A 21,737-nucleotide genomic window follows, 5' to 3' on the forward strand; every position below is an offset into this window, starting at 1 on the left:
TAAAAATAATAATAATTAAAAGATAAAAATAAAAATCTCTTTGTGGGTATAGACCTAATAGTGGTATCCACTAAATAGTGGGCCAAAGAGTATACAGTTTAATAGCTTTTAGAGCATGGTTCCAAATGACTTTCCAGAAAGGTTGTACCAATTGACATATCCACCTAGTTTATTAATACAGCCATTTTCCCATAGTTCCTCCAGCATTTCATTTTTTTTCATCAATTTACCTAATCTGATGAGTGTGAGGCTGAACTTCATAGTTGTTTTAATTTGCATTTCTCTATTAGTGACAAAGTATTTTTTCACATGGTTATATGGCTAGCTTGGATTTCTTCCTTTGAAAAATCGCCTATTCATATCTCTGAACCATTTATCTATTAGGAAATGTTTTATGCTTATAAATTTGAATCAGTTCCATATACAATTTAGAAATGAGATCTTTGAAACATTTGCTATGAAGTTTACTTCCCCCCACTCACCTGGTTCTCTTCTAATTGTAGCTTAACTGGCTTTGCTTGGGCACACACTTATTTTATGTAATCCAAATTGTCCATCTTGTCTCCTGTGAACTTCTTGATCTCATTTGATCATGGATTCTACCCTTATGCAGAGATTTGACTGGTAATTTCTTCCATGTTTGTCTAATGTTTGTTTTTTATGTTACCTTTCATGTCTAAATCAGATGCCCATTTAAACCTTGTTTGAAATATAGTGAGATATCGGTGAATTGTTTTCATCAGACTACTTCCCAGTTTTTCCAAAAGTTTGTGTCAAATAATGAATTCTTGCCTCAATAGTTGGGATCTTAAGGCTGATTTCCCATACTGGACTACAGTGTATGATTGTTTCTGGTATATTGTGTACCTAATCTGATTCATCAACCAACTTAGTTGGTTAGTCTTGGCTTTGTTGCATGGCTTTGTAATAGTCTGAAATGGCTATTTCTAGGTCCCTTAACTTCACATTCCACCCCTCCCCAATCAATTCCATTAGTATTCTTTTTCCTTCAGATGATTTTTTCCCCCTATTTTTGTAAAATAGTCCTTTGGTAGGTAGATTAGCATGGTGCTAAATTAGTAAATTAATTTACGTATTTTGTCATTATATTGGCTTGATCTAACCCATTGACCATTGAATATTTCTCATCTTATTTATATCTTTGTATGAAATGTTTTATTACTGTATTCATATATTTGGTGTCTTAGCAGGTGGACTCCCAAGTATTTCATACTATTCATAATTATTCTGAATATAATTCCTTTGATATATAAAAACGCTTGTTTCATGTGGGCATATTTCGTATCCTAGCTGAAGTTTTCATTTTTCCTTTAGTTGACACACTAGGCTTCTATTTTTAAAAATCATTTGCAAAAAGTGTTAACCCTATTTCCTCTTTAACTATTCTTTCCATTTATTTTTCTTATTTTATTGCCAGCCTTTCTACCATTATGTTGAATAATAATATTGGACATCCTTGCTTTACCACTAATCTTATTGGAGAGCCCTCTGGTTTATTTCATTATAGCTAATAAAGAATCAATACTGTGTATTATTTCCAAGGCGGAAGAGCCGTAACGTCCAGGCAAGGCGGGGTGGGGGGGCTTGTTAAATAACTTGCCCAGTCACACAGCTAGGAAGTGTCTGAGGTCATGGATTTTAGTTTTAAATCAATATTGCTTATATTAAGGGAAACTCTATTTCTATACTTTCTATTAGGTTTTTAAAAAAACAGGAATGGATTTTTTTCTGCATCTATTCATATAATCACATAATTTTTTCTTCATTTTTGTGCTTATAATTTTCTTAATATTGAACCAGCTCTGTGTCCATTCAAATAGATAACGTGGGAATTTGCTTTGCTATACATTTTTCTTTTGTTAATTGGTAGTGAGTGGGAAAGATCATTTTTTCAAAGGTTAGCAACTGTATCATCATAGAGCACTTCCAACTGCACAAATAATTTGCCCTTCTAGGTCTCTGGCTCCCGTCTTTTATTTCAAACTCCTACTGTTCTGGTCTTTTAACCAAAAATGCTTTAAATTTTGATAAAGGTCTGCTTTTTTCCTTCAAGACACATGCAGCCTTATCAAGTAAGTTATTCTTGGCTAGAAGTCTTTACTTTTTTTTTTAATATTTTGGTTTTATTGTCATTTCTTACTGACTTAGAAATTGATTATTCAATTGAAAATTATTTTTGAGAGTCCATTTCTTAGGTAGTTTACCATTTTCTCTACTAAGCAATTTATTCCAATGCTTTCCTCAATGACTTTTGTTTTTCTTCTAGCCATTCATGTAGTCCTTCTGAAAAATTAATGTTTTCCTTTGAGTTACTCTGGCAGTTGTTATGAACTACCACCTTTTTATGGGAATCTTTGCTCACAGAACCGTTTTCCTATAGCCCTGTTTTCTGGGTGACCTCTTTTGCAGTTCTGAGGTGAACAGTGACTCAATCTTCTTATATCTGTTATTTCATCTCATACAAACTTGTTTTGTTGAAGTAGGTAAATAGGAGACAGTAAGTGTCTCCAGCTGGCAGCCGTATCGTCAAGAAGACATCCCATGCAAATGCTTTTTAATTTCAAAAACTCAAAAGCATTTTTGAGATCGTTTGTTCCTTGTCCTTTTAATTTTGCCCCAAATCACATGATAAACATTTCCTTGAAATTTTTAAAAATGATGTAAATTTTATTGTGACTGCTTATCCAATTGATGCTTATTTTAGAACTTAAAATTAAGATGTTGTTTTAAACCTAATTTCTGTAGAGCTCTTCAAGTTTTCTGGTGTCTTTGCTAAATAGGGAACCATTCCTGTAGTAAGTTGACATCAAATTTATTAAGCATTAGGCTTGATCTTCAGAGGTTCTTAGTTTTTCCTTCTTTTGCTCAATACTCTTTTAACTTTTTGGCATTCTGGTATAGCATTAAATCTTTAAAATAGTGGTTATCTACAAATTCTTATTTCTCCAAAGTGTTTTGTAGTTTCATATATTTCTTTAGTGTCCTGAGAGGGTAACAGCTGGGTCTTCATTATTTTGTAGCTATTTTGAATATCATTTTCATCCCTTCTCCTTGATTTCACTAATAGAAAAAAAGTTTCATATCCTAATATTTTACTATTGGTTCCAACTCTTTTCACTGGATTCTTAGGTTTAAGCAAACTATCTACAAATAGTAATAACTGTCTCCTCTTTGCCTACATTTCTTGATTTTCTTTCCCTTATACATAGCAATTCCAGCATCAGATTCCAAAATAGTGGAGACAACGGTATTTCTTTGCCCCCAATCTTACTGAGAAAGTTCTAGTGTCTTTCTGTTAAAAACAATTCTTTCTCCGAGATGCTTTTGATCACAAGAAAGGGCTCTAAGTGACTGAATATAAATTAGTACTGCAATTTATCATGGGCCTTTTCTATACTGCGATAGATTTATGTATCTACCAGAATTTTAAAAACACACATACATGTTTATTGATTTTTTTTGTCTTTACATATTCTTAGACTCAGATTCAACCCTTCCTTGTAGCAAAACAAAACAATCAAAACTTCCAATATAGTAATTATAACTTTCCATTTTTGTAACAATCCTTCTGGGCCTGCCCCTCCCACACGCGTCATGAAGTTTGTTCCAGTATCTGTTTCCTGAAACCTTCATCAGTTTACCAATTATGCAGTTTCCATTTCTTATGGCAGTCTTTTAAATCAGTGTAGTTTCTTTCATATTGAATTGGGGTAGGGGGGGAAGGGGTCATTTTCCATCCTCATACAAAATTTCCCAGGTTTCTCTGGATTCCTCTATTCAGTTATCTTAATGCACAATATTCCATTATATGCACATGCTACTTTTTTCAATCTTTCACTAATTAGTGCATACTCATTTACTACAAATAGTCTTAACATGCTGGATCTTTATGTCTATATGGGTGAATATACTGAAAAGTGAGATCTCTGAATCAATCAAAATTGCTCTCTAGACCTGGCCCAATTCAGCCCCACCAAATTTTTAATGTGCCTGTTTGAATATCTTTTCATACATAAAGTTGAGGAACTGGTGCGATGCAGGGTAATGAATTTAAGGGGAAAAAAACCCTCCTCCAAAAGAACACAAGGAGTTAGCTTAATGGTCACTGCTATGGCACTTCCTATTCCTGGACTCTGCTTAATTGCACTGGAGAGCTAGGAGAGCTGGTTATCATCGCTCCCAACCAAGATGGAATCAAACTGTAAGAGGTAGCCTGATGGAAGAAACTGAGTAATAGCACTAATCTCAGAGCATGATAGGTTAGAAATCATCTGGTCCTGATCTTTATTGGAAAAGAATCCTTTTTAACAACTGTCAATAAGAGGACATCTAGCCCTGTCCTACCACTATTATCTAATGGAATGAAGAGAACACAAGACTGGTATAATTATTACATTACTAATGAGGAAAACCTAATATTGTGTGTGGATATAAGCAAATGGGCACAAAAGGTACTTTTGAACAGTGACTGTTCTAAGTAGATGCTATTTTGGTTTATCATAGAACAAAAAATATAAATAATAGAGGAGATGTACAGGATAGACTTGGAAGAAACAGGCAACATGGGCTATACAAAGCTTGGTTTGGGGGATTTCCATCTGCTGGTGCATTCCAACTTTGGTTTATCCTATTGGTTACTGGCACCAGTAATGCTTTAAGCCCAAGAAGAATTTAATTCAGTAATTTATTTATACTACACATAAAATTTTCCATACAAGTTGTGGACTTGTGGACCAAGTATCCAATTCTTATTCAGACAGGGCCAGGAATTTGCTGAAAACCTCACTTTCCCTTGTAAGTAGAACCAAAAGTTCAATATTCTCAAACTCCCATTATTAAAAAGGGAGAGTTAATCTCACAAGGTAAACTAGAACTCCTTCAAGCTATCTTTGGGCTTTACTATACTATGATGATATTTCAGATCCCAAATCAAGCAAGTACAAATAGAGTGGACCCATCCAAGCCCAGGGGTAATTATTCAAGAGAAGCTACACTAGCTATTCTCCTGCCTGGAGCAGGAAGGTCATGTCATTTATCTACTATTTTTAATCTCTTGCTAAATTTAGCAAATTTACTGAAATCATTTATGAAACATACTATAGTCCTTTCAGAATCTATTCATACAACTTCAACACCTAAAGCAGATAACATGCATTCCAAATTAAAGAGATTTAATGTTTTTATAATTTTATTTTTACTATGATTGTTATTTTTCCCTTTCAAGTCCCCCAACAGTATTTATTGTAGCTTGTGAAAAAAGCTGTTTTTGACATTTTGACTTTCAGTATTTAACGAGTAACAAGACTAGAGGAAAAGAAGCACTGACTAGTGGGCAGGGCACCCGATTTGGTATCAAGAATACCTGGATTCATATACTGCCTCATATACTTACAGGCTATCTGATGCTGGACAAATTATTTAATGACTCTCCCTTTGTGTCCACATCTAGAAAATGAGGGAGTTGGAGAAATCTTTTTAAGGTCCCTTCCAGCTTTATCTCTATGACTGTGATCATATGAAGTATTTCCCATACTAAAGTCCCACAGTAAATTTTCCTCATGAAGCCTGTAACAAGTTAAATACACATGCAAGAGTTGTTTCATGATCGGTCATCAACTCTAAGGTGGTAGGTTTCCCTGTGAGTTGAAATTATAGCTTTTCAACATTGAACACATTTACATTAATTGTCCAACAGTAGGAAATACTGATATTTCCAAATACGTTCCTTTCAACTGAAGGCTTTAAGCGTTTTATCTCTAGTATGAATTTTCTTATGAGCCTTATAAGTTTGCTTCTGCCTGAAGGACTTTCCACACTCATTACATTCAAAGGGTCTCTCTCCAGTGTGGATTCTCTCATGCTCAGTAAGGTAATGCTTCTGAGTAAAAGCTTTCCCACATTCATTACATGTATAGGGCTTCTCTCCAGTGTGGATTCGCAGATGTTTACTGTAAGATGTGTTGTAAATGAAGGCTTTCCCACATACATTACATTTATAGGGCTTCTCTCCAGTGTGAATTCTCTGATGAACAACAAAGGATTCCCTTAGGCTGAAGTCTTTCCCACATTCATTACACTTATAACGTTTCTCCTGATTATGAGTTTTCCGATGTATACGAAAGTATCCCCGGTTCCTGAAGGTTTTCCCACAGTCACTACATGTATAACGTTTCTCTCCATGTTTTTCCTTATGAACACTAAGTCCTCCTCTGTCTCTGAAAGCTTTTCCACATTCAGTACATTTAAAAGGTTTCTCTCCAGTATGAATTCTTTTATGTATGTTAAGCTGTCCCACTACTCGGAAAGCTTTCCCACATTCATTGCATTCAAAGGGCTTCTCTCCAGTATGAATCATTTTGTGTTTTTTAAGGTTCGCCTTCTGGCAAAAAGTTTTCCCACAGTCAATACACTCATGTAGCTTCTCTCCAGTATGAATTTTTTGATGACAAACAAAGGATGTCTTGTCAGTGAACTCTTTTCCACAGTCATTACATTTATAGGGTATCTCTCCAGTGTGAATTCTCTTGTGTTTCTTGAGGCATATTCCCCGACTGAAGGCCTTCCCACATTCATTACATATATATGGTTTTTCTCCTGTATGAATTCTTTCATGCTGAATAAGGACGCAGTTGTCAATAAATGCTTTCCCACATTGGTTACATTTATATGGTTTCTCTCCAGTATGAATTCTCTGATGTTTACTAAGGTTCCCGAACTGTCTGAAAACTTTCCCACATACATTACATTCATAGGGTTTCTCCCCAGTGTGAATTCTCTGGTGTTCATTAAGGTGTTTGTATTGGCTGAAAGCTTTCCCACATTCATTACATGTAAAAGGTTTTTCTCCAGTATGAATTCTTTGGTGTTGATTAAGGTGTCCTTTTTGGCTAAAGCCTTTCCCACACTGATTACACTTGTAGGGCTTTTCTCCAGTATGGATTCTTTGGTGTTTAACCAGGGATGAATCAATGCTGAAAGCTTTTCCACAGTCATTACACACATAGGGTTTCTCTCCAGTATGAATTCTCTGGTGTTGAATAAGATGTGCTTTACGCCTATAGGCTTTTGTACATTCATTACATTTAAAAGGCTTCTCTCCAGTATGGATTCTCTGATGTGCAATAAGGCATGAACTACTGCTGAAGGTTTTCCCACACTGACTACATGTATGGTGTTTCTCTCCATTGTGTAATTTACGGTACTGAAAAAGGTCTGAGTGGTAAATGATAGGTTTCTTACATTTATAGTTACCAATTTTCTTTCCTAAGGAGTTCCTATTATGGTCAATTATGTCTGATAATTGTTTGAAGCTCTTCCCAAGTGTGTCGTGTTGATGGTGTTGTACTCCCATAGTCGCTCTTTGTCTGGGAACAAGAACAGATGCTAACTTGAATCTCTTCCCAAAAGCATTCTGTTCATGAACATCCAACTCAGAAGCTGTTCTGTGACTGCCTATAACTTCCTGGAACAATCTCTCCTTCCCCTTATGGCCTTCCAGCCAGACATTAAAATCCCAAGTTTCATCCAACTTAGAATTCCAGAACTCTGAAGATCTCTCCTTGGTTGATGCTTCCATAAAAATGCCATGATTTACAGATGACTCCTTGATCTCATATCTTGTATTAAGAATAAAGGGATCTGAAATGAACAAAAAACTGTGAATATCCACTTTGCTGCAAGAAGGGAAAATGTTTTATGTTTTTAACATTTATGTTAAGTGTTATAAGGAGAATAACTAATTGGAAAAAAGTAGAGCAATTTTTCTTAGAAACTGAAGAAGGGAGAAATATTGAGAAAGATGTGATAGCAACAAAGTATCTTGTTATCTGGGATTATGTAACCTGAATCAAAATACCCTTTCCTTCAGAGACTATAGAAACTCTTACTCTCTTTAAGAAAACAAATACAGACAGAATATTAAGGAAAAAACTTTTCCTGGTGAGAGCTTAAAAGGTCACTTGGGAAAAAAGGCCTAATGCAAATTGCCTTCCCCTATGGAATCAGGGAGATGTTTCATTAGTGATCCATTTGGATGACAATTTAAAAGACAGCTGAGAAAATGACTTGATGTGAAAAGGCAATCTTAAATGTTGTTTCTAATTCTATGAAGAGGTTGAAAAGTTGACAAGATTCTTATGCCTCTATATATACCTAACCTGGAGATATCAGCTGCCATTGATTTAATTACCATTTCTTTCTCAAATCCACCTTTCCTGCCCTAATCTTTCTGCTGATCTCCAATCTCTCAACTCCAAATATTGCCTGTCAATCATTTTTAACTGGATGGCCAACAGGAATTTTAAACTCAACATGTCTAAAACAGAACTCATTATCTTTCCCCTTAAAATGCCCCACTCCCCACCACCTTCCACACCCATTACTACAGATTAACAGGGCCATTTCTCCCAAACTCTCAGGTTTACAACCCAAGAATCATCCTGGATTCCTCATTTTCTCAAATGCCACCTTCCCACCCCCAACCAAGCTGTTGCCAAGGCCTGCCAATGTTACCTCTAGGACATTATCTTTCTCGTTAAAATAACTTGCTTTCTGTCTTAGTAGTAACTCTAAGACAGAAAGGCAAGAGCTAGACAGTGTCTGAAGTCACATTTGAATATGACTCCAGGTCTGGAGCTCTATACACGGAGCCACTTATGTCTTTAATATATTCTTTTCTCCTCTCTGATACTGCTCCCACCCTGGTGCAGGCCCTCTTATTATTTCACACCTGGACTATTCTAGTAGCTGCTGGTGTGTCTACAGCCTCTCCCCTTTCCAAGACATCCTCCATTTAGCTACTAAGGTGATTTTCCTAAAGCTCAGACCTGATCACGTCAGCACCCTCCTTAATAAACTACAGTGGCTCCCTATTGCCTCCAGGAGCAAATAAAAAATGTTCTTTGGCATTTAAAACCTTTTCTACCATTCCTTCTTCTTCTTTTTTTTTAAAACCCTTACCACCTTCTATTTTGGAGTCAGTACTATGTATTGGCTCCTAGGCATTAGAGTGGTAAGGCTAGGCAATGGGGGTCAAGTGACTTGCCCAGGGTCACACAGCTAGGAAGTGTCCGAGGCCAGATTTGAACCTAGGACCTCCTGTCTCTAGACCTGGCTCTCAATTCACTGAGCTACCCAGCTGCCCCCTCTACCATTCCTTCTTAATCCTCACTTCCCAAGCCATATTCTTCCATCCTGTGATACCGACCTCCTGACTATTCCATGAACAAGACACCCCATCTCTAAAAGTTTTGATCATTTCTTCTGACTAGCTCATGCCTGGAATGCTCTCCCTCCCTCCTATGCTTTGAATACTGGCCTCCCTGGTTTCCTTTAAGTCCCAATTAAGATCCCATTTCTATAGGAAGCCTTCCACAAACCCTCAGACAAACTGCTTTCCCTATTACTTCCCATTTATCTTGCCTGTAGCCTATTTTTTACATATTTGTTGACATGTTGTCTCCCCTATGTTATAGGGAAGCAGAGAGCAGATTATTGACAGAGAAGCAGGTTCCAGAACTCTGGGATACTGGCAAAGTGTCAGCTGAGACTCAATGTTTTCCCTGGATGAAGAGAGTTGGACTCTCATTAACTCCCTGGATTAAGAAAGCTGTTTTCCCTTTGGTGTGGATCCTATTTTAAAGTGAGATCATCTTCAATCAAGAGACCCGGTGAAGGAGTAAGTTTGAGTTAAGATTTAGGCCCAGTGGTGGACATTGGGATCAAATCCTCACTCCCTCTCCTTAACTGGATTTAATAGCAGACCATCAAGACTCCAATGAAACAGCTTGGAAGATCATCTAGCTTGGACTCACAAAACTGGACCTGCTCACCAATCCAGTCCCTGGATTTGGTTAGAGTTAAGGCAGTTGGTAGTTTTATAGCTGATTTGAGTAGATTTCTGCCTCTTGGACTTTTGTGTGGAGACCCTTAGTAACTTAAGTTTAGTTTACCCATTCCCTTCACTCCCTATCCCAGGGTTTTATTAAGTCTTTAAAATATATACTCTCCTGTAAGTTCCTGATTGACATCTAAAGGACCCACAGTGAAACCCCAGCAGATTTCCTGGTGTTACCCACCTGTCATCTATACCAATCCCAATTAACCCACCTACTATTATTTATTATCCCAGTTATTATTTATTCATCTAGTTGGTTAACTTCATTCTTTCAGTTACTTTTCATTCTTTCACCTATTAGACTGCAAGCTCTCTGAAGAGCTTTACTATTTATTATCTTCTGTTTCTTCCTGTATCCCCAATACTTGGCACAAAGACTGGCACACAGTAGGAGTTTACTAACTACAGGGAAGGTTTGAAGTGTCTCAAGTTGTGATATTATAGTCAAAATATCATAAATAATTGTATAGCTTTATGCTTATTGCCTTCATTTTCTACTTGTGTATAGTCAATGATTTAAATGTTTAAAAATAAGAGTAAATACAATCAGTAAGGAACGTTTCTCCATTTCATTAATAATGTTTAATAAACTAGAATAAAGTCTGAGATAATTAGTGACAAATTCATGAATGAAATTAATAATCACAGCATATCCCTAGATTTCTATGGACCTCAAGAGGATAAAATTAAATATACAGTAGTCAAGTGGCTGGCTGACTTGTATGATCAAACTCCAGACCCCACTGAATTTGCTGCACACACGGTTCTTCATACAGTCTACATTTTCTAAAGCATTTGCAGATGTTATCAGAATACTGTTTTGTAAATTGAGAATGTCTAATCATTACAAGGGAGAAACTGGTTAATTATGGATACAATAGCATAATATTGATAAACTGACATGAATTAAGGGACCTAAGGGCAAGACAATAACTTATAAACCATAAGAAAACATTGATTCCTAACATTCAGCAGGGATTCGATTAGAAAACACCCACAATGAACTCCCCATCTCTTTTAGTAAAGTGGTTCTAGGGCCAAGAATGGGAGGATACCATAAGGAATACGAAAGCCAGCTAATGTTTTATAGATTTAAGGTGATACCAAACTTCAAAACAATCACTTTCTAGAACTGGATGTTAAAAAAAACTTATTTGGAGGAAGCAAAGTCAAAAATGTCAAGAGGAAGAATGAAAAGAATGTTCAGGATGACTAGATTATACTGTAAATGCATTTTAAAAAGGAAGTTTGGAACCAGTTAAAATCAAAAGAATAAACATGGTAATAAAAAAAGCAACAGACGCCCTAAAACTGGTAGTTTCCAATTAATCCAAGAATTAGTTATTGAGATTTAGAGACAGAAGAAACGTAGTCTACAAAAGCTGCTGGGAAAGCAGGAAAACAACCTAGCAGGAATGAAGTTTGAATTTTGCAAACAGACTCCAAGTACATAAGAGACATAAAGATTACAACATAAAAATGTCACCTATCATGATGATGGTTAGGTAAACGATTTTCAAAAAAAAAAGAAGTGATTGCAAAAGATTAAAATATCTAACATCTATGAAATTGATAAAAATATGTAAAACCAAAAGCTATTCTGAAAAAGTTAACTGGCTAGAGGAAACAAACCCTATAGCACTGCAAACTTATCAATCATCTGAAAATACTCCCAATCACTAATAAAAATGCATATTAAAACATTCAAGTTTCACTTCATACCATCAGTTGTGCAAAGATGACAAAAGATGAAAATGGCAAATGTAGCTGTGAGACGACAGACCTACCAAGTGCTCTGGTAGCAAAGCTGAGTTGTTTGGAAACAATTTACCATAACAGAAAAGTAACTAAATTGTGCTCACTCTACTCTGACCCAGTAATATCACTGCTGAGAGTCTGAGACAGATGAAAAGATCTCCAATTTTAAAGAAAATCACTATCAATTTTCTTTGTGGTAGCCAAAACTCAACAAAAACCTGGAAACAGTGGTTGTCCATCAATCAATCAATCCCTTATCATCTCCTTGATAGGCATAAGGCAAAATATCTCAAATAGTTTTGATTTGTTTTTCTCTTATTGAGTATTCAAATAGTTAATGATTTGTAGTTCTTTTAGAAAAATCTCTACACATCCAACCATTCTGGAGGGCAATTTGGAACTATGTTCAAAGGGTTTTAAAAGAATGCCTGCCCTTTGATCCAGTCATACCACTGCTGGGTTTCTACCCCAAAGAGATAATAAAGAAAAAGACATGTACAAAATATTTAGTCTTGCTCTTTGTGGTGGCAAAAAATAGGAAAATGAGGGGGTATCCCATCAATTGGGGAATGGCTGAACAAATTGTGGTATCTGTTGGTGATAGAATACTATTGTGTTAAAAGGAATAATAAACTGGAGGAATTCCATGTGAACTGGAACGACCTCCAGGAAGTGATGCAGAGTGAAAGGAGCAGAATCAGAACATTGTATACAGAGACTGATACATTGTGGCACAATCGAATGTAATGGACTTTCCTGCCTATAGCAATGCAATAACCCAGGACAATCCAGAGGAACTTGCGAGAAAGAACGCTATCTACATCCAGAGAAAGAATTGTGGAACCAGAAACACATTAGAAAAATATATGCTCAATCACGTAGTGCGATAGGGATGTGATTGGGGTTTTGATGTTAAAGGATCGCTCTGCTGCAAATATGAATAACACAGAAATAGGATTGAACAATGATACATAGATAACGCAGTAGAACTGCTTGTGGGCTCTGGGAGGTGGGGAGGAGAAGGGAAGGGGGGTCTTGAATCATCTAACCATGGAAAAATATTCTAAATAAAATTTTTTTTTAAATCTCTGTGTTAGAATTCATCAAAATTGATGTTTTCAATTTTGAGTCATTGGAACGACCTGTTTTATCTTTTCTAATCACTTTTATCCCTTGATTTGGTTAAGCACCATCATGAAAGCACTTCCATATAGCACTCTTCTAACTTTTTTGTGTCTTTTGACTTGTAATATTTGGATCACATATGCATTTGAACTTTATTGTGAATTATTTAAGATAATATAAAACTAATTTCTCAAAGACTGCTATTCTAGTTTTGCCAGTCATTATTGTCAAATAGGGCTGTGTTTTCTAGGTCATTTGTTTGATTCTTCCCTGTCAAGTTTTGTTTCTTTGATCTACTCTTTTGTTTTAATGATGATCAAAATAGATTTGATAATTACAACTTTGCAATATAGTTTGACATCTGGAAGTATATTATTCCCCTTTCCTTACTTTTTCCATCGTTTCCCATAATAACCTAAAAATAAAATAAATCCTCCAAATATATTTATTATCATTTTTCCTAGCTCTGGAAATACCCTCTTGATAGTTTGATGGGTTTAGCAATAAGGTGTTTATTAATTTAGGTAGCATTTTCATTTTTATTATACTGGCATGACCCAGAAACAAGCAATTATTTAAGGTGTTATTTTTCCAGAAAAATGTTGAATGTGCTTGGTAGACTCACTCCATGTTGGCTAGGGATAAGGAGATAATATAAAATGAGGTTACCTGATACACTGCTTATGGAACGGTGAACTGATCCAAATGTTGAAATCAACTTGGAATTATTGGGGGAAAAAAAGGGGGGGGGGATGAAAATGTCTGTGCCCTCTGACCCAAAATTCCATTGCTCAGCACATACAAGTAGATCAAAGACAAAAAGTATACATATTCACTAAAATATTTATAGTAGCAAAGAAATAGAAACAAAGTAGATATTTATTGAGGCATGGTTAAATAATTTATGGCATAGGAATATATAAGGCACCAAAATATCTAATCTCACACACATACACATATAAAAATAAGTAACAGGTTCTAAAACAAAACCCCAAGTTTTTCTTGGAGGTTGGCTGTAAAAAGGAGGGCAGATAGAGAAAAAATATTTAGTCTTAAAAAAGACAATAATTCATTTCACATAAGAATTTTTTTAATCAGGGGCAGCTGGATGGTTCAGTGGATTGAGAGCCAGGCCTAAAGATGGGAGGTCCTGGGTTCAAATGTGGCCTCAGACACTCCCTAGCTTTGTGACCCTGGCCAAGTCACTCTACCCCCATTGCCTAGCCTATACCATTCTTCTGCCTTGGAACCAATACACAGTATTGATTCTAAGATGGAAGGTAAAAGTTTAAAAATAAATAAATAAGATTTTTTTTCTTCACGCAAACACAAAATTTCAGAGCTAGAAGGGACCTCACATATCACTGAGGCCAGCCAATGTCTGAAAAATCCACTGACAAGTAATTACTGAGCCTTTCTTCAAAGTCCTCAAGTCAAAGGCTCCACTTTACCTAGTGATCTGATTCTCTCTACTTTTGGATGTCACTATGCAGAAAATTTTTCCCTCCAGGAGTCTAAATGAGTGCATTTAGTGCATCACATTCTGTTGTTTTTGTTGCAGCCATGATTTATTTTCTTATACTTTAAGTAATCCAGGTACAAATCTAATTTGGTCAGAAAGAATACTTGTGGGTTTTTTAATTAATCTGTCGGTATTTGACTTGATATTTTTCAATCAATATTCACCAGAAATATAGATCCTCTTTAGTTTGCAGTGAGACTGACATAGCAGGTCAATGGGTGGCAGATAATTTTGGCAGCAGTATGACACACAGGTAGAGAGGGGAAGAGGAGAATGGCAGGGAGACCTAAGGTGAGCAGACATGAAAGACGGTTACTACATTATTCTCCAGGAGGGTCTGGGCTGGGGGGGAGGACCAACACATGCACTGATAAAGAGATGCTGCAGAGAGACAATCTAAGACAGTGATGGCGAATCTTTAAGAAAGCGAGTACCCAAACTGCACCCTCATGCCACATGGGAGCCACACCTTGCTCCACACAGGGGAGGAAGCGCTCTGGGCAGAGGGGAGGGTGAAGTGAAAAATGTTCTCAGGCAAGGGGAAAAGGAGTAACCCTTTCCAGCACTCGTCCCATAGGTTCACCTACATGGATCTAGGAGATTTGCCAATTGGCTCTTCCTTTCCTCACTAGACCCAGAAGAGTTATGAATATGTTAAGTGGTAATGCCCGAGTTATTCATATCCCTCCCATTGGGTTTTAGAAATGCTGAATCTGAATTTTTCACGCCTCCAAAGCATCTGGGAATGTGGTTCTAGAGCATGAATAGCAAGTCTTACTTGGGAACTAGATGTCTAGAGCTAGTCAATGCAGCCATCTATATGAAATATGCACCAAGAGAAAAGGCAGCTAGAAATGGTAAAGGCCTGGGGAATGCCCTTAGGGAAGCCTCATTTGACTAGGTCAGTAAGAGAATGAGGCACCCCTTAGGACTAAAGAGATAAGAAATGAATGGAGGTAAGAAAACTTCCTCTGAAGCAGAAGATACCCAGGAGGAAATAAACATGAGAGTCCAGAATCATATAAAAGGAACCAAAGGTAGACAAGATGAGTGTTACAGATTTGTTCACATTCAAGAAAGCCTCTGTGAGATTCCCTCAGACAACAAACAGATAATCAGTTGTTAGACCAAACCCATCTGCCTCCCCAGTAGAGGCTGCAGGGCCTTTGGGAAGGCCCCTCATCCATCATTTCAAAGGGACTCCACGTTACTGACCCACTGAGCTCTTGCTGGCAATGACTGCTACCAGCCTGGTGTTCACTCACTCACCTTGGAAAATGGCCCTCGGGGCTTCTCTCTCTGCTATGCACGGTGTTTCTCCTCTCTCCAACTGGGAGATCACATGAGGTTTGGGGGCTGGCAGTCCTCCTTTAGGGAAAGAAATGGCAAAGTGCTAAGCAGGGAAATCCATCTCAAAATTCACTGTCACTCCTTTCTCTTTAAGGAAAAGAGCAGAGGTTTTCTCCTCCTATCCCTCTATCTTTCTCTACTCTAGATCTCCCCCTTTCTCTCTCATAGTCTTTCCCCATCTCTCTCCCACCCCCACAGAGTACTCAGGACATGAAGAGTGCTCTCTACTGTGCTGCTCCCAGATAATATGGGGTCCATGGGACCCCGCTGAGTCCATGGGACCAGACTTACAGGTGGAAGGGCCTCCAGGGGCCACATGATCTCACCTCTTCATTTTACAGATGAGGAATCTGAGTTGCTGTAAAGAAAAGCAAGAACATTGAGATCACCCATTAGTAGAGGGGCAGCAACATCACTGTGCTCTTGGAATGCAAGTTCTTCCAAAAGAGGAACTCTTTTACGTATGTCTCTGCATCCCTAGCACAATACATCTCAGAAGTGCTTAATCTTTGCTTGGGGGAGTCAGGAGAGCCTCATGTTCAAACTGGTCTTTGGATTTAACTAATGTGTAAGAATTGGATGAAATGGAAAGGAAGTCCATCTGTCTCTGGCACTCTTTCCTTTCTCTCCTTCTACCCCTCTATCTTTCTCTACTCTAGATCTCCCTCTTTCTCTCTCATAGTCTCTCTTTCCCCATCTCTCTCCCACCCCCACATAGTACTCAAGACATGAAAGCCACTTAAAGGCTTGTTGATTTATTGAAACTCTGGACCTAGGTTTCCTCATCTATGGTGAGGACAAAATAGGGTAACGTACATTAACGTCACCTCACAACCCCCCAAAGTACAATACAAATGTCAGACATAGTCACCACCATTATTCATGACTACCCCCACACACCGACAACTCAGTACTCCAGCCAAGCCACCGTCTTTACAAGTAGGAACACAAGGCTAACCCAATGGCCAGATGCCAGCTCACAAGGGCAAGCTGTCCTTACCAAGGGAGACAAAGTTCTGATAGTTCTCCAGCATCACGTCCCTGTACAGGTCCTTCTGAGCTGGCTCCAGGCGTCCCCACTCCTCCTGGGTGAAGTCCACAGCCACATCCTGGAACGTCACAGAGTCCTGAAAAAGTAAATCAGGGATGATCCATCACTTGGAACAGGAGGGCGACAGGAAGCTAACTGGTCATTCTAGGAGTTTTGTCTATTCCACTTCAAGTGTTTCTAGAGGCCTTTAGTAACTAGAGGTCTCACCTGGTACTAACTCCTTTTGTCAGACAGTCAATAGTAATAGTATCTAAGACTACAGAAGATGTCTAAACATCTAGAGCTGTGAGACTGACCTACCCTGTTGGGTGACAAGAGGAGACCCATCTACCTGGAGCACTGTGTTCCATACACTACTATTTAATAAGGACATGGATCAGATAGAAAACTTCCTTGGGAAGGTGACAAGGACGGAATATGACCATGAGGTCATACCACACGGGGTTCCTTTAGGATATAAATCACTGAACATCCAAAAACTGTCATGAGGAAGATGAGATGTCTCCCTGGGCTCCAGAGGGCAGAGCCAGGAGTGTTGGATGGAAAACAGATAGAGAGAGATTTAGGTTTAAGATGGGGATCTCCAAGTTGAATGGACAGCTTTAGGAAGTGGTGAGCTTGTCCTTCCTGCAGGCCATCAAAAGAAGCTGATGACCATCTGTCTGGTCTGCTAGAGGAGGATTCCTTTTGGACTATGAGGAAGAGGAGATGGACTCTACTACAGTCCTTCCAACTTAAGATCTTATGACCTCATATTTATAACGTAAGCACTTACATTTATAGTCACAAACTGCAATTCTTGGCATAATGTCTCCTTTTCCCATCACTCTGCCACACTCCCTGCAGAAGGCAGGGAACTTTGTTCTATCTGTCCTGGTCTTGGTAAGTAGATGTTTAAAAGGACAGAAAAACAGGCATGTGAGAGAACCAAAGAACATGTACTTTTAAAGTGCACATGGACCTCTCATATATTGTCACAGAGAAGCGCTTGGTAAACTGAAAAGGGTAGAAAATTTGAAAACTGCTATTTTTGGACCACAATGCAATCATCTAGAAATAAATCACGGATCATTCCTTCACTAAATTCCTATTTCTTTTCTTGACATCTTCTGGACAGACACCTTGGAATTGGTACAGGGATGGATTTGGGAGATAGGAAAAACTCAGGGCAAGTGTAGCCTCTTACACACACCAGCTGGGTGACCACGGGTGAGTCAATGACTTCTCTGAGCTTTAGGAAACTCTCAGAGATAAGTGGACCAGGATCTGCATGGTACAGAAGGAGATGCACACCAACCAAATCACAGCTCCTAGGAAACTTGATTATCTCTTTCCTTATTATTGCAAATGGATCTAACTTTCCACTGGAATAATACCAAGTATTAACTCTTTCTGAGGTCTATTTCATATTTATTTCACAGCATTTGGTCAAGCAGAGCTCAGCTGATTCAACAAACAAGCAAAACTTCTCTAGGAGAGAGAAGAGCACCTAAGAGAATGGGGAGCATTCCTCAGATAATGTGGCCTAATAGAAAGAAAACATAGGCAGATAGGTGGCTGAATGGAGAGAATTCTGGGCCTGGAATGAAGAAGTCCTGAGTTCAAATCCAGGCAGAGATACTCACTAACTGTGTGACACTGGGCAAGTCATTTAATCCTCTTTGCCTCAGTTTCCTCAACTGTAAAATGAGTTGGAGAAGGAAATGGTAAATCACTCCAGTATCTTTGTCTAGAAAACTCAAATGGTATCATGAAGAGCTAGACACAACTGAAAAATGATGTGGGCGTTTGTTTTGCTTGACTATGTATGTGGCAGTTTTATTTTTCTTCCTTTTTTCTCAATTGAAGATAAAGGACTGAAAGGGAGAGGAGGAAAGGAAAGGAGGTAGATTTTCATCTGAAAATAAAATTTAATTTAAAAAAAGAGGTAATTTTGAATGAGACACTTTACTTCCCCAAGGCTCAGTTTATCATGGCATCAAATAAAGAGAAAAGGACTATGCAATCTTTTCCAGTCCTATTGCTCTATGAACTCTATATGGTCTGAGTAGCCAGTCATCAAGAGAGAATACAGGGGCAGCTGGGTAGCTCAGTGGATTGAGAGCCAAGCCTAGAGACGGGAGGTCCTAGGTTCAAATCCGACCTCAGACACTTCCCAGCTGTGTGACCCTGGGCAAGTCACTTGACCCCCATTGCCTACCCTTACCACTCTTCCACCTATAAGTCAATACACAGAAGTTAAGGGTTTAAAATAAAAAAAAAAAAAAAAAAAAAAAAAAAAGAGAATACATATAAGGCTCAGGTCACACATGGATGGGACATGACAGAGAGGAGCGGCTGGAGGACAAAGGAAAGAAATGTGTCTGCACTGTGAGAAACATAGTAGCATTTCAAAAGAGAGAAGAAATCATAACTCACCATTGACCTGGCCATCAGGAATCCAGAAGTCATTCTCTTCTCCTCTATTATTCTTCTTTGTGGAAGGCAGAATCTGAAAACCTATGAGGGAAAAGAATTCATGGGGAGATAAAATTCACCAAGTGAAACTTAATATGCTCCAGCCTAGGGTATGAGGTCTAAGAGCCTTTTAAAGGAAGAAATCAAAAGGCAAACAACCATTTCTTATGCCCAGAAGGAAGGGTCATGGACATTAGTTCCAGTGACCCTTCTGTCCATCCACCAAGTTTCAAGGAACAGACCTTTGGCTACAGAATTGGGAGACAAATTGAATTTTAGTACTTCACCTGGGTGCAGCCAGTTCTTCTGTGCCTCAGTTACCTCCTTAATTAATGAAAACATTTCCATCACTTTCCAGAAAGTATATAATGTATGGTAAAACAGTTAATGCATTCCTTGGAGAACATGATGACAGCTCTCAGCAGAGTTTGGGTCATATGTCAGATAGAAAAGAAAGCTCAGAGGGCAGCTGGATGGCTCAATGGATTGAGAATCAGGCCTAGAAATGAGAGGTCCTAGGTTCAAATCTGGCCTCAAACACTTCCCAGCTAGGTGACCCTGGACAAGTCACTTAATTCCCATTACCTAGTCCTTACCACTCTTTTGCCTTGGCACCAATACAGAATATTGATTCTAAGAGGGAGGGAGGGAGGGAGGATGGAAGGGAGGGAGAGAAGAAATGCTCATTACAAGTGTTTCTGTGTCCCATGATAGTCAAAAAGGTTTATCTATAAGACTGTCCAACCACTGTAAGCAGGAACCTGCACTACATCACAACTGAGTCCAAACAAAGTAGCTAGGGGACACCAAAGAGGACAGACCACAGGGCCTGGAGCCAGGAAGACTCGAGTTCAACTTTGGCCTTACCGACACTTGCCAGCTGTGTAACCTTGGGCAAGTCACATAACTAGTCTGAGTTTCCTTATCTGGAAATTGAAAATAACAGCCCCCACTTCCCAGGGTTGAGGATCAAATAAGGTGTGTACAAAGTCCTAGAATACAGCAGGTGACATAGAAATGCCAGTTATGCTGATGTTGATTAGTCGGTGCTGACTGCATCTTACACCTTTTCCCTGCTGTACATAGCCCTGTTCTGACTAAAGTTCAGTGGTTAGCAACACATTTTTTTTTTTAGGAATAATATTAACAGGGCAAGATGGCAAATAGGATGGCAAAGGGCTTAAAACACGATTAATAGTTAACAGACCTGGGATGCTATGCCTGGAAAAGAGAAAATTTAGGTTGTACCCAATAAAATGTCTTCAAGCATTTTAAGGGCTAAGAAATATTAGAGACTCCTCCTGCTTGGCCACACCAGGAGTTGCTGACAGACAATAAAGTTGGGTTCAACATAAGGTAAAAATAACCTTCCTAATTAAAGCTACCCCAAAATGAAACACAACCTTGGGAGCTAGTTAGCACTGGATGTTTTCAAACTAAAGCTGACAAGGATAATAACCTGCTGGGATGTGTAAAATGGATTTCTCTATGGGACAGGTAAGCCTGGCTGGCTTCTCTCTTAGATCCCTCCTAGATCTAAGCTCCCCTGAGATTTCTTCCAACTTTGAGATTCTATGACATCATGCCAGAATACTTTACCCTTCAGACAGGGTTACTCATTTCAGGAGGGCAACAAGGTTGCAAAGAGGACATTGTTGGGCCTGGAGTCAGTAAGATTCAACTTGGAGTTCACAAATCAGGCCTCAGACATTTACTGTGTGCTGCTCCTCAGAGTCACTTAACTCCTGCCTGAATTTCCCACCAATAAAATGAGGAGAGGCTTTACCAAGAAAACCCCAAAGGGGATCATGCAGAGTCAGAAAGAACAGAAAAATGAGTCAACAACATCCTATTTCTGTTGCCTGTCTCTAGATCCCCAGGGAGGTCAGTTCCCAGCTCAGATATTCCAAAGCTGTGATAGACCCCAGGCACCTTGTTTGACCTCCCAAGGCTGCTGGGAGGCTCCTAGGAAGCCTGGCTAGAGTAGATGCTGGGTAAAAGACGGCCAATATTTATGGAATTACAAAGTGTAGCCCAGTGCCTGGCATCAGGGAAGAGTTTAGGCTGCCTGTTTGAAAGCCCTGAGGGCAGCTGAGTGGCTCAATGGATTAAAAGCCAGGCTTCGAGAGGAAGGTCCTGGGTTTCAATCTGACCTCAGACACTTCCTAACTGTGTGACATAGGGCAAGTACCTTAAGCCCCATAGTCTAGCCCTCACCGGTTCTCTGCCTTGGAACTGATACTCAATATTGGTTCTAAGTAGGAATCAGAAGGCTTAAAGAACAAGGCAGGAAGGTGGTCCCACCAGGAAGCAGGCTGGCTGGTTTTAGGTCTCCCTCAGCCCCTCATGCCCCGGACCAGTCACTTCACCTTTCCCGGCCTCAGTTTCCTCGTTTGTAAAAGGGGAGAGTAACAACACAACCCTCAGAGAGTAGCGGGGGTCCACAAGAGATGTTAGCTGTAGCCTCGCACCCCTAAAGGCATCTCGGGACAGCCTGTCCCCAAGGGGAACAGGAGCTCCCTGAATTCGGGATCTCTGCGGGGGTGAGGGAATCCCTT

The 21,737-nt window shown here is 38.9% G+C and overlaps 1 protein-coding gene across 1 annotated transcript; it reads right to left on the minus strand.

The window, feature by feature from the left end:
* Positions 1–5,128: 5,128 nt before the first annotated feature.
* Positions 5,129–17,049, minus strand: LOC123240748 (zinc finger protein 260-like). Its single transcript, XM_044668461.1, has 3 exons — positions 17,023–17,049; positions 16,672–16,798; positions 5,129–7,659 (listed from the first exon to the last, which is right to left on the minus strand). Exons 1-3 carry the CDS (start codon positions 17,047–17,049, stop codon positions 5,750–5,752), a joined length of 2,064 nt encoding a protein of 687 aa, XP_044524396.1. The 3' UTR covers positions 5,129–5,749.
* Positions 17,050–21,737: the final 4,688 nt, after the last annotated feature.

Source organism: Gracilinanus agilis, chromosome 3 (assembly GCF_016433145.1).
Source record: "Gracilinanus agilis isolate LMUSP501 chromosome 3, AgileGrace, whole genome shotgun sequence".
NCBI lineage: Eukaryota > Metazoa > Chordata > Mammalia > Didelphimorphia > Didelphidae > Gracilinanus > Gracilinanus agilis.

Excerpts from the sequence above, each read along its gene's own strand:
- LOC123240748 (XM_044668461.1), bottom strand. The coding sequence starts at position 17,049 with ATGGGTCTCCTCTTGTCACCCAACAGG. Across the intron at positions 16,799-17,022 it reads TCCTCTTGTCACCCAACAGG|GACTCTGTGACGTTCCAGGA; the intron begins GTAGGTCAGTCT and ends TTACTTTTTCAG. Across the intron at positions 7,660-16,671 it reads TCAGAACTTTGTCTCCCTTG|ATCCCTTTATTCTTAATACA; the intron begins GTAAGGACAGCT and ends TGTTCATTTCAG.